Source organism: Oryctolagus cuniculus, chromosome 5 (assembly GCF_051225735.1).
Source record: "Oryctolagus cuniculus isolate XC-2025 breed Fujian yellow rabbit chromosome 5, ASM5122573v1, whole genome shotgun sequence".
In the NCBI taxonomy this organism is placed as follows: domain Eukaryota; kingdom Metazoa; phylum Chordata; class Mammalia; order Lagomorpha; family Leporidae; genus Oryctolagus; species Oryctolagus cuniculus.
Window position 1 is genome coordinate 15,577,265 of NC_142871.1, and position 16,841 is coordinate 15,594,105.

Genomic DNA, 16,841 nt, shown 5'->3' on the forward strand with positions numbered 1-16,841 from the left:
CATTAAATTTTTGAAGCACCTTCCTACACACACACACACACACACACACACACACAGGTTGAGTATCTCTTATCTGAAACAGTTATGAGAATTGTTTCAAATCTTAGAATTCTTTGGATTTTGGACTATTTGCACGGCTTTACTAATTGAACCTTTATAATCTGAAATACATTTCAGGTTTCAGATTTTTGGCTTTGGCGTGCTCAACCTGTTCTTCCTGAGAGTGCGTAACGCATGAGCCATCAGTGCTCTATAGTATTTGAGCAGAATTGGCTAGTGCATGATTAACCAGCCCACAAGATGATGGGATATGAGCAAGTTTCTTCATATGGAAGAAAATGCTAGAGTACTATTTCTTAAGGAGTGTCACATGCATGATAGTAAATGGGCAAACTGTGAAATGCAGATTCTCACAAACCCAGCAAATTGCAAACTTTGGATGTGGTGATCAGGGGTGCGTGCATTCTTAGGAAAGACCCAGAGGAATTTTGCACACAGTGAGATGAGAATTTCGCCGTAGGAAGTGGATGTATGCTGTCAGTGTGGGCATACCTCTGCCGGGGACTGCAGCATGACTGACCAGCATGTGGATGGTAATGGTGGAAGGCTCAAGACGAGCTCTGTCTTCACAAATAGTTCTCATAGGCACCCCCATGGGGCAAGCGGTTTTAAGAAAGCCAAGTGACTTGGAACTCAGGGAGCCTGCTACGCCAGTAGCTGTTTTCTATATGTGTGGATTATGCAATTATAATACTTATCATTTGTTGATATTTCATATGCTAGCCATTACACTAGATATACTAAATAGCTATTTAATCTCTGTTTTAAAAACTCTATTGGGCTTAAGTACCCATCTACTGCTCCAGAGATAAAGAAGCAATGATTTTACATTTTAAATACTTGTTTTAAAAGTCCTACAGTGCTACAAGTTAAGAAGACAGGCCTGTTTCCACATCTGCCTAGTTTTGGTTGGGAGAAGAGAGGAAACAGAACAATCTTAATACTGAGATGTTATATATGTATATGAACATATATGTGTGTGGCCCTTATGTGTGTGTATATTATACACACTATCAAAGACATTGACATTTAAAGTCTTTGTCACAAATATGTTGTATGAAAGCAAAGAACAGCTTTTCAGATAAAGGGGCCAAATAAAAGGAACAGAAAAAGTCAATGGTTTTATATTTTTAGGACTCCATGTTTTGGAATGTACCTTTTCATTTTTTAAAGATGTAAGAAAGTATAACTTTAGTGTTTAATATTGAAGCAAGGATCTATAATATTTGAGAATTCCCATACTCCTAAAATGCATGTACAATCACCTTTCCAAGACCAGTGGGCTGTCCAGATTATGTTTCCAGTAAATTCTCAGTAAAAAGATTAAAATCTTTCACACAATATTTACTTTTCAAAAGCAAATGAATTTCAAAGCTACTAAATGTGAACTGCCCTTGAAGTTCAAGGGGCCAGTTTGAAGCCTCAGATGTGTTTGAGACAATCATGGGGTGCATGCCAAAAATGCGAAGCTTGCACAAAATTTTACTGGGGTTTCTCATGTATAATATATAACCCATCTGGAATCCCTGAACCCCGCCCCCGGAGCCACAGGAAGGGACAGGCGCTTTCCTTTGTGACTGTGTCTCTAGAAATGACTGACATCTCCGCTGGTTGGACTCAGTATGGTTAGGAGCTGCGCAGTGCATTTTGCTGTAGTTCCAGCCGTCACATGACCTAATTGGCATGAACATCTGGTAAATTTGAGATGCTGTAGGTATATGGAAGAAAGCTGCCGGATCTTAACGGTAGGAAGTTCCGTGATCCCCTGGGGGAGTCTCTCAGTGCTGCTTGTGCTGGGGCCAGCCCCCAGCGGAGATGCGGGCTGTGCGCTCGCTCGCAGTCCACATCCTGCTCTCAGCCCCGCAGGGCGCTGCGCGCTCATTGGCTCGCCCTGCAGGAAGATGAACGCTACCGCTTCTGTTTCCTTTTGATGCTGCTCTGACACACTGGGCAGGAACCAAAAAAAAAAAAAAAAAAAAAAAATGTTTTCTCAGGAGCTGGCTCAGAAAATCAAGGGCTACCAGGAGCAGATCGCCTCCTTGAACTCCAAGTGCAAGATGCTGACCATGAAAGCCAAGCACGCCACCATGCTGCTGACGGTGACCGAGGTCGAGGGGCTGGCAGAAGGGAGCGAGGACCTGGACGGGGAGCTCCTCCCCGCGCCGGCGGCCCAGCCCTCTGTGGTCATGGTAAGGGGTCGAGTCCCGGCGGCTTAGCTCTTCCCCCTGCAGCCTGCCTGGGGTCTGGGGGCTCTCCGGATCGCCCGACTGGAATTGAGGAGTAGTTTCCTTAAGTCTCTCTGGGGCGATGCCAGCGTTTGACAGAGTAAACAGTGACAGCTGGGATGAAGCTGTTCTCCCCAGGCTGCTGAGTTACCGAACCTGTCCAAGGTCGGCTGTGATCTCCTGGATGATTTAGCAATCACACTGAGAGACTCTGTGCTTTCTTTTTATGAAAAAAAAAAAAAAATTCCTTTGCATGGTGCTCTGGTTTCCTGGGTGGGGGAGGGGAGAACGGGAGAATCCTGTGCATTTATTTAGCTGAGTTTTTCCAGGCTGATTAGCTGATAGAGAAGTGCATGTACAGCATTTAGAAGAAAAATTCTAAATAGAAAATCCAAATTCCAGCTTTGCATTGAAAGACAAATTCCATTTATTTCTGTTCCGCACCATTATTCCCCCCCCCCCCCACATTTTGCATCTAAATTGCTTTGAGTATTTTGGTAACTACAGTGCTTTCCAGTGCTGTGTGTTTCAGCTCATTGGTGCTGTGCCTCGGGTAATGTTTAATCACACCTGGGCCCATTAGGCAATACTCTGGGTGCATGTGACCTCCCTGGAATATCTGCAACTTGAGATTCCATGAAAGCCTAAGCTTTATTGTACAGACCCTTTCCTGATTTGTATGATTTGTGCTTTTTCTAGTTGTTATAAAGACACAGACATTCATCAAATAGGGGTGGAGTCAGTTAAGGAAGTATTTAGACAACAAAAATATCTTCGAAGTGATATGCACCCCTCATCCCTGTTTTACAAGTGGTTTCTAGAATTACGTTCATTTGAAGACAAAATTTTAAGTACTAACACAGCATGTGAATTTGGTCTCAGTATCTCTAACTTTGTTATTGGATGATGTGTGTTTTGACCTGTGCCTGACCAGGTCTTTTGTTAATGTAGCTAACTGATTCTCATGTCCTTTGGGCTACGTTTCATGGGGCAGATGACTGCAGGTCGCTGCCACACTTTGCTGTCACCTGTCACTGAGGAGTCTGGGGAGGAGGGAACCAGCAGTGAGATCTCTCCACCTGCCTGTCCTTCCCCTTCACCTGTGGCTAATCCAGATGCTTCTGTTAATCAGGTACCTCCCACGTGGTGTCCTGTGGCCTCTGGGAGAATGCAGGACTCCATTCTCGGTTCTCAGGACACTGTAGGCGTGGCCCCAGGGCCACACCTTAGGTGTTAGAGTTGTGCAAACTATGAATGCCTTGGGAGACTGCTTGCTCAGTCACTGCATTCTCTCTTCTCCTGGCCTACGGACAGTGAGATGAGAAAAAATTTAGGCCATGGAAATTTTAGCTTATTAAAGGTGTAACAGCTTTATTTTCTAACAATTGTATGCAATGGGATCCTGCATTCTAACAGAAAGTGAAAGGTCTGTGTCACTGTTGTAAAATAACACAATTTTACAGCTAGTTTAACATTCATGGAGTACAGTGTTCAGATTTTGAAAATGCAAAACTTCCCTTCATTATATCATATTTTCACCATAGACTTAACTATAAACCAACTTAAAGAATATCTACCATTATATATACTGGAACACCTAGATATCTTACTTCTCTTTCAATAATCCTAAATTTTATTTCCTGTAAAATAAGCATAATACCTAATTGTGTTGAAATTCCTTTTAACATGCCATATATTAAATATAAATTATATTCAACTGCAGGATTTTAATAAAAATTATTGGGTGGAAATGGGTTCTTTTATAACTAAATATCTTTAATACATGTTAATTAGTACTTTATGCATACTAGGGAAAACAACTAAACATTTTTAGCTATTATGATGAAATCATATAAAGTACAAAAGAATTCAGATGTCTTTTCAAGGAAGAAGCATTGAACAGAGCAAATGTTTTGTAAGCTATATTATAAATCAGCCACATTAATTCACTTTAAAGCAGTTCATATCGGATTTCTGTGATAAAGAAAACCCCCCACTGCCTCACAAAAAAAAGAATATAAAAATTGATGAAAACTTCAGACAGCACAATTCTCTTGGTAAAAATCAATATAGCTCTTGGGAAGCTATTAACTCACTCGTTCGTCAAATGTATTCTAAGCACCTGTTTGGCACAAGATGTTACGCTGGGTCTTGGAGATGCAACTGAGAGTGAGGGACAGTGGTCCTGCCAGCTAGGAACTCAGAAAGATAGATGTGGGACCAATAATAGCAGAACCAGTAAGAGGAAATTAAAAAACAGCAACAATAAAGGAGAAGTCCAGGGCTCCATGGGGAACTTGGGAAACTGTTCTCTAATTTCTGATACAAAAATATGTATTACTCACTCTTTGACCATACGTTCTTCCCCATGGTCACAGATGTTATGTTAGAGAAATCGGGCTACGGTCAGCTAATTATTATAAAGACAAAATTTATATTATATATGCTTAATGTTCTTAAACGTTTTCAATTGAGCAGTACTGATCTTGATGCTAACACTGTGGAAAGACTACCTTTGGTAAAATTGTAAGTCCTCATGGTATATATTGTAAAGTATCTCTCACTGTACATGTGAGAGTGCCCTGTAACTGACAAAACATGCATCTTATTTATATTTGACATCAACCATAAAGCTTAACTTAAATCCAAAGCTGAGTAAGATTATGCTTTTAATCCCATTTTGATGCCTCCCCTCTCCTAATCATAGGAAAATAGCAGTTACATCATATTGGTAACATCCATGAATATCATTTGTTTAGATTAAATCAGAAAACTTCCTCAGAGGAAGCTGTTGAAAAAGCAAACATGATTGGTGTTGCTGCAACCAGTCAACCCATCATTACAGCCACATATATTGCACATTCCTGTACAGGAATTATGTTGTATATTAGTATATATTATTATAGATAAAATAAAATACAAAATAAGTCAGGAGTCAATGAACAATACAGTAATGTGACCAGTGATGCATTACATCTGTGAAATTGTCTCTTAAACCTACAGAGGACAGTTAGAGTCACCTTAAGTTTTCAGACTCAATGCCCTGTACAGAATATAAACAGTTGTCTCCATGTAGCTACTTCATTAGACTGCAGCTATGAGTGGATTTTCATTATATAACCCATCCCACTCATAGTCTGTGTACTCTGCTTTTGATAGTAGCTATTAGCTAAAATGTAATAAGTTTTGTTCACTTGAGGATAACAATAATGAGGCATCCCCAGAATTTTCTGCACCCTTCTTGCCCCCCCCCCACCTAGAAACAGTTACTATAGCCAGGTAGACAGTATTACCACATCTTCTGATTACAAAGAGAAGCTAAGAATCTGAATTTTTATGAAATTTCCCTATCTTAATGATAAGAACTTTTAAAAACTTCAGGTAAGCCAAACTAAAAACATACAGGCCAGAGGCAGTTTGCAGGCTTCTCATTTACCCTTGAGTTAGGAAGTTGCTGTTGTAGATATGACTTGGACCTGGGCTGCAGCAAGAGTATGCATCAATGGAACTTCATCTTCACGTAGCCATGAGCAGAGAGGGAGAGAAGTTAAGAATACATTCTAAGTTTTTAGATCAGGTGGGTATAAGTTCCATTGGCTGAGAAATTATTTTTTTCCTAAATCAGTTTTTCATGTTAAGTTCTTTTTTGGAAAGATAGCATTTGAAGAACTATTGGGGCATAGTCTGTGACCAAGTAGAAATGTGAGTGTGGAGCTTATAAACGCCGCAGATCAGCTGACAAGAAAGCTGGTAGAGAGCACAGATTAAAAGGCAAGTGTTTCTCAGAGGGGATGGTGGATGCTTTCACATGGACCTGAGGGGGAAGGGCTTGAAAAGTAACCATTTTATTTCATAGAAAAGAAGCCACTGATCACTTGGATGAGAGAAGTCTCAGTGTAGGCCTTAGGGTGGAAGCCCTCATGGGTATTTAGAAGTGGATTAAGGATGAGAAAGTGAACATATAAGAGTACTTCAAAAAGTTCTTGGAAAATGAAATTAAAAAATAAGTTTACTTTGGTGAAAAAATTTTGAAATCCCTAGAGGATTGAAATGCATAAAGATGAACCCCCCCAAAGAGGGGATCTTCAAAAATCTCCTTTGAAAAAATGCATATTGTGAAAAAACTAAATGTGGATTTCAATTTGTTTGCACCAAAATAAACATCTTTTGATTTCATTTTTTTAAATTTTTATTTTATTAGTTTTTATTTGACAAGTAGAGTTATAGACAGAGAGAGACAGAAAGGTCTTCCTTCCATTGGTTCACTCTCCTAATGGCCACTATGGCTGGCACGCCGCACCAATCCGAAGCCAGGAGCCGGCTGCTTCCTCCCGGTCTCCCATGCAGGTGCAGGGACCCAAGCACTTGGGCCATCCTCCACTGCCCTCCCAGGCCACAGCAGAGAGCTTGCCTGGAAGAGGAGCAACCGGGACTAGAACCTGGGGTGCTGGCACTGCAGGCAGAGGATTAGCCAAGTAAGCCATGGCACTGGCCCTGATTTCATTTTCTAAGAACACTTTGAGGTATCCTCATCTGTTAATGTGCCACCCTTTTGACAAGCTGGATTATAAAGTGAATAGGTGAGGAGTAGGAACTAGCAATTAAGCCAGTGCATGTGAGTGCATTCTTAGGAGATGATCCATCACAATGTGATCTGTGGAATTTTCTAAAATTGGAGTATCCTTCAGGAAAAGAAGATATAAAAATACATGGACATGTAGGTCTTTAGGGATGGAAGAGAGTTGATTCCCTTTATATCCCATGGTGGTGAATATCAGCAGAGAGGGGAGGGAGTATTAGTTGATGGAAGTCCTTGGAAAATCAGTCCACGGATCTCATGACAGGGGAGTTCATCCTGATGCATGCAATAAGGAGGAGTCTGAATATAGACAGACTTGATCAGCTGAGAAGTTGTGGGATGTCACCTTGATGGCTTCAGATGTGACTGCAAGCACATGTACTCTGGAAAGTAAAGTTGGATTGGGTGGTTGTTGGGATTTTCCAAGTGGGTGAAACAGAGCTTAAAGAAGTAAGAGAAACAAAGTTAGCAAGAAAGAGGTTTAAGTAACTTTAACCACAGTGAGAAGTATCCGGTGGTGGGAAGGTGACCAATTTAATGATGACAGCATTAAAGGGTGTCAAGGAATGAAATGAGGTGGACATGAGTGAGCTCAATGGATATAAGCCTATCAAGGACATGAAAATACCAGAGTAACCCATTGAAGAGATTGAGAGAGTGAAGAATGAAGAGGAACAAGTCTTCATGTTCCTTTGTCATCAATAAATGTTATCGACATATCTGGGAGTCTCAGCCACACAACCAAAAAATGGGCAAAAGTCGGTATTGTCACTCAAAGAATATTCCTCAAAACCACCTGCTGTTGTATAGATGAGGAAGCTGAAGTGCAGGTTGTTAGTGACTGGCACAGTTGTCCAGGGACATACACTTAGAGTAGTTCTGGCTGGATCTCAGTGTCCCAACTCTCAGTCTTAACTCATTCCATTGCATCCTGTTGTAGCCCCTAAGAAGTGTCCTTTCCGCTTCCCCAAAACAGCGCCAGGCCCTTCCTGATGTGCTCTTGTTTTCCCATGTGGCTGGAACCTTCTTCAAGACTTCTGCCAATTAATGATTATCTGTAAGGCTAAGTTATTTTAAACTGACATAATTACCTTCACCTTACAGAACAGCTGTAAAAGCAATCAAGTTTACTAGTTTAATAGCAATTCATAGAATATAAGCATTACTCTTCCAATCAAATTTCTATTGAGGTATAGATAAATAGCCATAAAAACAATTGAAAACACAAACAATTGTATGTATTGGTATAAAAAAATTTCATTATAATTATTACTATGTAATATTACTTATAACTAGATTTTTAAAAATTTAAAAGATGATTGTCATCATTCACTTCAATGATTGCTTATGTACTTCCAGAAAATGGATATAAAGAACTCTTTCTTAATATTTGTTTCTTAGAGTAGTTTTAGCTTCCCTATCACACTTTTCCTTATTTAATATTAAAGTATTTAATTTCTGTATATAGTGAATTCACAACTAGTGAAGATCTAGCTATGTCAGAAAAATTGCTTTCAATAGCTTTGATTTTATTTAAAACCAGTACTTAAAATTATTCAAAACCTTAATCTGTACATTAAACCACATTTTAGGAACTAGATCATTCAAGTTCTTTTTGCTCTATTAGTTCATCAGTCTTAAATACACATGTATCACTTAAATCCTTTGAATTTCCTTTTGAGCTGTGTCAACTTGAAATATTGGCAAAATGGTTTACTTTTTAAATGTAAGCCGAAATTCCAAAGCAATTGCAATGTGCTTCATATTTTCTTGTCACAAGAATTTACTAACTCCCTTGCGTGCAGCCCCGGCAAAAGCTTTAGCTCCTAACCCCTCACTACGCATGACACGCAGTACCCAGAGCACTTTGCTCAAGACCTGTGGAATCCAATGCTCTGCTCTCACTCCCAGGACATTGCTTATTACCAAGCCTTGTCTGCTGAGAGGTTGCAAACAGATGCTGCAAGGATTCAGCCCAGCGTGTCGGCATCCCAGGAGTTCTGTGAGCCAGGACTGGAGGCATCTGCCACTGCTAAACTGGGTGACTTGCAGCGTTCTTGGGACACCTTGAAGAATGTGGTGAGTGTTTAACACACGGACTTGTTTAAGCCCAGCAGACACCAATTGCCTTAGCAATGGTCTTATGAAATACATGCAGAAAGTTACACATGCGGTGCATAGTTGGGTATCCTCTGTTCTGCCAGTAGGTAAGGCAATAAGGAAAGAAATGTGGTAACGTGGAAGATAAGGGGCTCGACAACAGTTGGTAAGATCCCTTTTCTTGTTCAGATCAGTGAAAAGCAGCGCACCCTCTATGAAGCTTTGGAACGCCAGAAAAAGTACCAGGACTCCCTCCCGTCCATCTCCACAAAAATGGAGGCCATCGAGGTGAAACTCAGTGAGAGTCTGGAACCTGGCCGGAGTCCGGAGAGCCAGATGGCTGAGCATCAGGTAACACTGCAGAGGGCTTCTGTTGTTCGTGGGGTTAAGTAGGTGCACTCTGGTGACTGGTTGGGAGAACAAACTGACCTTGTTTTGCTCTATCAGTTCGGACAGAGTAAACAAGTTTCCAAGCGTGGTTGCTTCCACCACTGCTTCAGGGACAGATCTCAGAAAGGAGAAAAGAAGCCCAGATCTGGAATCTAACGGCTACGTGCACTGATGTTGCTTTTGGACTTTTGTACAAAGTGCATTTCCTTATAGTTGCCACTTCATTTTGATTGTTGTTGAGACCCAATGATGTAAGAATAAACTATACCACCAATCTACCTTCTCTGGGCGTAAAGTAGTATGTGCCCAGCACCTTCCTACTGTCACGTAAGGGAACAAGTCTCAGACTTCAGTGGGCCAGGAAGCAGTTTAAGAGGTTTTAGGTTCTCACCTTTGGTTGTCTCTGACTAGGGTAGTTGGATTTTTTTTAAGTTATATAAGCTAGACAAAACTTCAGCTCTACGTGAAAAGCGGAGATTATCACATAACCTAAGTCAGAAGGCATGAATCTAAAATGAATCTTAAGGAACGTGCATATATTAAAATCTGGTTAATACTTGAGGGCTATTCCAAGGTATGCTATTAATGCATGACCATATTTATATGGTATAATGCTGTCTAAAAACACTGAGACACACATTCACCTGTATAGTCATAATGATTTGGGAATATGCAGACTGCCCTCAACCAAAACCAGGAATGTATGACAAGCCTTCGGAAGGCAGAGGAAGAGAGAGATTTTTATATGTTAATTAAGAGCTATGAAAGCCTGGTGTGTTAGATGTGTCTATTAAGGGCAGGGAAATTTATTATCTATGAAAGTGAAAATTTGTTCTTGGTCTTTCTCTTCCTCTATAACTTTCTGGTTTGAGAAGCCAAAGTAACCTTGGGATATACCACTTGCTCATCTGTGTAATCAGATACAATTGCCATCTTTTGCAATATAGGACCTTTCAGTGTAATACAAAATGAGAACATTTCATCTAGAGATGAAATATTGAGAAATAGTGGTTTCAGGTTTGTGACATTCTTGTAACCTCTTAAGATAGAGATAAAAGTGCATAGCCTCCATCTTTATGTCTTGTTTTGGTAAAGCCACCTTCTAAAGATTTTTCTGCTACCCCAGAGTGACCCAAGATCAGCCGGGTTTGAGGTGGGTACTATGAACGTATGAATTAAAATTAACCTTAAGTTTTCTTAGTCCAGACCAATCATGAGGACATCCAAGGACTTAGGTGACTAAGACAAAACTGTTGTCCTCTGAACTCCCCCATTTTCCTACTTAATTGCTACCCTCTCGTGCCCCCTCTTTTCTAGAGCGGTCCCAGTCCTCTTTAACTGATGCCCTCGTTTTCTAATTGCCAACAGCCACTTCCTTCGCATCTGAAGGGGCTGTTCCTGTTGGCCCAGTGTGCTCTCTGGGTGTCTTTTCTCTTATTCCTGCAGTTATTTCTATCCTGTCTCCCATACCTCTGCTTTATGGTTCCTGGAGAATATAGCACTTCTCTCCATTCCATTGTAACCCTGCAAGTCAACTTTGACGGGGTCACTTCAAATATCCTAAAAGAATATAGCATCGGGGCAGGGCATTGGCACAGCAGTGAAGAAGCTGCTTGGGATGCCCACATCTCTTATCAGAGTGCCTGGGTTCAAGTCCCACCTCTGCTCCCTGCTTCTAGCTTCCTGCTGGTGTGCACCCCTGGAGGGAACATGTGATGGCATAAGTACCTGGGCCCCTGTTACCAAGTGGGGGAGACCCAAATTGAGTTGCTAGTACCTGTCTTTGGCCTGTCCATCTGTATCTCTCTATCTGTGTGTGTGTGTGTGTGCGTGCGTGCATGCGTGAGCAATCACATGTATTTTCAAATGAAAAAAATAAAATTTAAAAAAATTTTAGAATAGTTTCAATTATCCAAGGGCTGATTCAGAGGAATTTGAGGATCATATACTCTGATTAATGGGAGCCAGTGACCCAGGAGAAAGGCTAATTTAGTTTACCTTTTACTTTGTGTATTCAGGTCATGTCCATATTTGCTCAAGGCCCATCCCCCCTGTGGCCCAGGTTACTGACTGCAGAAGATCCTTCACTGGCTCCCTCATAAGTTAGGAACTACATGAAAACAAGATCCTGGTGGTCAGTCATGCCATTCCAGACTTCCTAATTGAAAATGCTGGTACACCCAATCAACATCACTATCTTACCTCGTAGTCATTTGAATGAAAACACACTGAATGTAGAGCAAAATTATTTTGTTCAGGAGAATTAATGGAGAAAACTAAAAATTGCACAGTAATGCTGAGTATTATAAATTATAAGTGAATACATGACTTTTCTTATAATTAAGGCAGTCACAGGACTTTCGACCCTTTCTATGTTGAGAGTGGTTGTCCGAACTTACCATTATAGCAATGAGGAAATGGGGATAATGCAATGATTTTCAGTCATTGTGGGCTTAGCAGTCATATTAATGATCTAATAAGAGGGAGAGAAAATATGAATAATGTATGATTCAGTATAATTTTGCATTTCATCACAAATTAAATTTTTCCATCCAAGTTCTTTTTTGCTAACTTTTGCTACTTGTGCCTAAATTCTACAAATTCTGGGACATAGTTGCCCACGTGAAAAGCTAATGGTATCACAGTATCTAAATTTGTTCTTACCCTCTGCAGTGGTACTTTAAAAATTACAGGCACTATTATAGAATTGCTGTTAAGTTCCACCAAGTAAGGGTGAGAAAGTCTAGACTACTTTTCAAAATTTCCTAAAAGAATAATAGAAATAGTTCAATTATTATTTCAGCCCCACCATTTTATAGAGTTAAAATTTCTTTAGAGTTAACCTAATTCCTGCATTTTTCCTCTAAACACTTAATTAAATCCAATGAATTTGAGTGGAGTGCTTTGCCTTTCCCATTACTCTCTTTAATGGTGTCATATTTAATTCCGTCTTTTACGTGGCACCTAAGTGGGCTATGGCTGCTGTTCTGAGTTTTAAGTCCTCTGTCATTGCCACCTTCACTGTCATAGTTGTGGACACCTGCTTTTTGGGTTGTGTTATGTTTGTCCAGTGAACTCAGTGACAAATCATAGGCAGAGCTCTGAGGCTATTTTGCTTTTGTTTTTCAATACAGAGAACAAATAAAATAGAATGTGCAAATAACTGTATTCATATACATAGGTACATGCATAGATAATTCTAACATACATAGACATACATAGACATACATAGATAATTCTGAAAGCATGAACTTTTTACCTCTGGCATTGAACTAAACGTGAGCTCCATGATTTGCTCAAACTTTTATTGAGTTTGTCCTTGTCGAGAAGTTCAAGGTACTTCTCTCAACCTTGTGTCATACACACCCTCCTTAGAATCACAAATCAAGGCCGGTGCCGTGGCTCAACAGGCTAATCCTCCGCCTTGCAGCGCCAGCACACTGGGTTCTAGTCCCGGTCGGGGTGCCGGATTCTGTCCCGGTTGCCCCTCTTCCAGGCCAGCTCTCTGCTGTGGCCAGGGAGTGCAGTGGAGGATGGCCCAAGTGCTTGGGCCCTGCACCCCATGGGAGACCAGGAGAAGCACCTGGCTCCTGCCTTCTGGTCAGCGTGGTGTGCCGGTCGCAGCACACCGGCCGCAGCGGCCATTGGAGGGTGAACCAGAGGCAAAAGGAAGACCTTTCTCTCTGTCTCTCTCTCTCTCACTGTCCACTCTGCCTGTCAAAAATAAAAAAAAAAAAAGAAAGAAAAAAAATAGAATCACAAATCAGAGTCCCAAAATATGCCTTTCATCTTGCTGTTCTTATTTTTGAGTCAGATATGGAGGCACAACTGGCCACCAGTTCTTGGACTCAGAATTTGGGGACTAAAATATTTCACTGCTGATCTTTTTTTTTTTCGGTTCAGATGAAATTCACATAACATAAAATTATTATTTTTTTGGCAGGCAGAGTTAGACAGTGAGAGAGACAGAGAGAAAGGTCTTCCTTCTGTTGGTTCATCCCCCCCAAGTGACCGCTATGGAGGGCATGCCACACCAATCCGAAGCCAGGAGCCAGGTGCTTCCTCCTGGTCTCCCATGCAGGTGCAGGGCCCAAGCACTTGGGCCATCTTCCACTGCACTCCCGGGCCACAGCAGAGAGCTGGAATGGAAAAGGAGCAACTGGGACAGAACCCGGTGCCCCAACCGGGACTAGAACCCGGGGTGCCGGTGCCGCAGGCAGAGGATTAGCCTAGTGAGCAGCTGTGCCGATCACAGAACATAAAATTAATCAATTTTAAATATTTATTTATTTATTTGAAAGAGTTACACAGAGAAGGAGAGGCAGAGAGAGAGAGGGGTCTTCCATCTGCTGGTTCACTCCTCAATTGGCCTCAACAGCCAGAGCTGTGATGATCTGAAGCCGGGAGCCAGGAGCTTCTTCCGGGTCTCCCATGGGGGCGCAGGGGACCAAGGACTTGGGCCATCTTCTACTGTTTTCCCAGGACATAGCAGAGAGCTGGATTGGAAGTGGAGCAGCTGGGACTCAAACCAGTGCCCATATGGGATGCCAGCACTGCAGGCATTTGCTTTACCTGCTATGGCACAGCACCAGCTAAATTAATCATTTTAAGGTGTACAGTTCAGTGGCATAGTGTTGTATAAACACCACCACTATCTGCTTCCAAAATATTTTCCTCATCCCTGGAGAGAATCCTGTACCCACTGAACTTGGCTGCTCTATGTTAAAGTTCAAAGCACAGTCAACTTCCAAAACCACCTGTTCTCCCTTATTGTAACCCAAAGCATGACCAAAGTACCTGGCTCTAATAGGATGAAAACTGGCAGTTCTAAAATTGCTAATCTCTTTAGTCTTTACCGTAGAACATTCTGAGAGTTATTTCAGAATTGAGTGAGTCTGGAATGGAAGCTGGCGACTTTACTGCAAGCCTCAAAATCCACTGACATTAAATCAGGCTTTAAAAAATATTTTTAGTTTTTTTGGTTGCTTCATGATTCAGATACTGGTTTTTATATATCTTGAACTATAATTAATTCAACTAGATGTACTGAGTATCTCCTATATGCACAGCTAAAAGACAAGCTTTTTGCATTAATAAATGATGTAAAACCTGTTTTAGTGCTATTATGAATCACCAACACTGTATAGAAAACAAAAGTGTGGTTGTGAGCTGGAGTAGTAGGAAGTACAGTGAAGGAGATCCAGCCAAGACTTTGAGGAAACACAAGTTTGAAAATTCAGAGTGGCAACAGGGGTGGGTTGCAGGCATCATAACTGTAAGTGTGTGTGTGTGTGTGTGTGTGTGTGAGTGTGTGTGTGTGTGTGTGAGAGAGAGAGAGAGAGAGAGAGAAGGCACAAAGGAGAGTGTGCACTTCCTGTACCATTGTAAAGTGGTTCTTTCCTGGTTTGAACTGAAGGAACAGTGCAAAAAAGAGACATAATGAGGTCAGACTAATTATGGAGGAGCCTTTAAAATCAGACCAAAGAATGTGGACTTTATGCTTTTGTCAACCAAGCACCAAAAAAAAAAAAAAAAATTAGAAAATAATTTACTGGAGGAAAAACACTTTGAATGTTTAATAAAAGGGATCAGTCTAGAAACTTGATGCAATCTCATTTTAAAATCTCAGCAGTTTTTTGGTACAAATCAACAAGCTAATTCTAAAATGCATATATTGCAAATAAATGAAAAAAATGTATATTGACCATGCAGAGCCCAAGATTAGCCAAGACACCTTTGAACAAGATGAATTAATATAAATGGTACATAAGTAAGGTGGTGTAAAATTTGTTTCCATTAACCAAATGAATCAATAAACTTAGAGCCCAGAAGGAGGCTCAAGCTACATAGACATTTGACTTTTAGCAAAGATTATATTGCAAAATAATGGGTAAAAAGGAAAACAAAACAAAAAATTTTGACCTTTATGTACACTGGACACAAAAATTAACTGAGTGTATTGTACAGTTAAGTGTGAAGTTAGAATATTAAAAAGCAAAATGGGTTTAGAGAAGTGAGAATCCACTCTAAGGAGGCCTTGTGCTTACAGAAGAGTCTACAGTCCCATGGAAGAGACAGGAATTTTGCAAGTAAAGGTGCATGAAAAACTATGAATTATTAGTTTATGTAAAACCTAGGCTATTTTACTTGAAGTTATGGTTGCCTTTCTAGTGATGGTATCTGTTTTTCTAACATGCCATTTAAGTCCTACATGAGATTTTCTCTTGTGAACAGCTAACTAAAGAGCAAATCAAATATTTTTAAAATTGGGAATAAAAGTAATATATAATTGTGATAGATTTTAAACAGGAGAATGGTAGTATTGAAAGGAAGGATAGAGATTTTCTCTAGGTTGGGTATCAGAGCTCTGGAGTTGAGACAATTAGCCTAAGGCTTGAAGAATGAAGGGAACATCACATGAAGAGTAGAAGGAAGAGTGTTCCAAATGGAGGGAATTGCATGTACAAAGGGCAGGATGTCAGAAGGGGCTGGGGCCCTGAGATTAATGAAGCAGTCCGGAATAGAATGAGGTGAAGAGTGTGTGTTACAAGGGGCAGGAAGGCTGATTCATTCTAAGGATAATAAAGCATCTAGACTTTGTTTTGTAGGCAAGAAGTCATTACATATTTTAAATCAGGAGCGTGAAAGAATCTGATTGACATTTTTAGGAAGTTGTTGTATTTGCTTGGTAAAGGTGTCAAGAAAAACAAGAGTGTGAGTAGGTGGGGCCGTCAGAAGATCAATATGGCAACTCAGAGAAGACAGGAAGTTGACCTTGTCTTCAGGTGGGGGTAGTGGCAAAATGCAAGTGTACAGAATACATTCTGGAGGTAGAAGTTATAGGATTTGGTGACAGATTGGATATGGTAAGTGAAGGAGAGGAAGGTATGAAGAATGACTTCTATGTCTCCAGCTTGAGTGATGAAGAGAAAGGCAGTAGATGACAGGGAGGAAGCTGGCTTTAGCCTTAATCCAGGGGAGATACCCATGGGCTGTGTGAGCTGATCAGCGCAGCTCTGACTGTTCCAGCCACCTGGGGAGTGAACCAGCAGATGGAAGACCTCTCTCTAACGCTGCCTTTCAAATACATAAATAAATCTTAAATGTATACCTGACTGTGATTCCACCGACTCCCTCACAGGCCCTGATGGATGAGATCCTCATGCTCCATGATGAAATCAATGAGCTGCAGTCCTGTCTGGCCGAGGAGCTGGGCTCCCAGGAGTGCGACCCCACAGAGCAGCTGGCCTTGCAGTCCACGCTCACTGTCCTGGCCGAGCGCATGTCCACCATCAGGATGAAAGCCTCGGGGAAACGGCAGCTTCTTGAGGTAATGAGGGACCCTCAAGTCCCCCTCTCACTTCCGAATTAACTCCTACAGCTGTGTGCACGGTGTGGGGGTTACTTACGTGATTTCAATTTTTATTGTTTCCCCATCACAAGAACCCGATTGTGTTTCAAGAACCATCTCGTGAATAGAGTGAGAG

The 16,841-nt window shown here is 41.1% G+C and overlaps 1 protein-coding gene across 12 annotated transcripts in view; it reads left to right on the forward strand.

Moving 5' to 3' along the window:
* SYNE1 (spectrin repeat containing nuclear envelope protein 1) overlaps positions 1-16,841 on the forward strand; it is a 551,459-nt gene that overhangs the window by 372,681 nt on the left and 161,937 nt on the right. For 11 of the 12 annotated variants that reach the window (XM_089332568.1, XM_070073379.2, XM_070073388.2 and 8 more), the window contains 5 exons: positions 2,055-2,249; positions 3,280-3,417; positions 8,776-8,943; positions 9,154-9,315; positions 16,496-16,684. In XM_089332568.1, coding sequence (XP_089188694.1) covers positions 2,055-2,249; positions 3,280-3,417; positions 8,776-8,943; positions 9,154-9,315; positions 16,496-16,684 — 852 coding nt within the window. Of the gene's footprint in view, positions 1-2,042; positions 2,250-3,279; positions 3,418-8,775; positions 8,944-9,153; positions 9,316-16,495; positions 16,685-16,841 lie in introns of those variants that run through there. The other variant, XM_070073395.2, reaches the window with a different exon arrangement.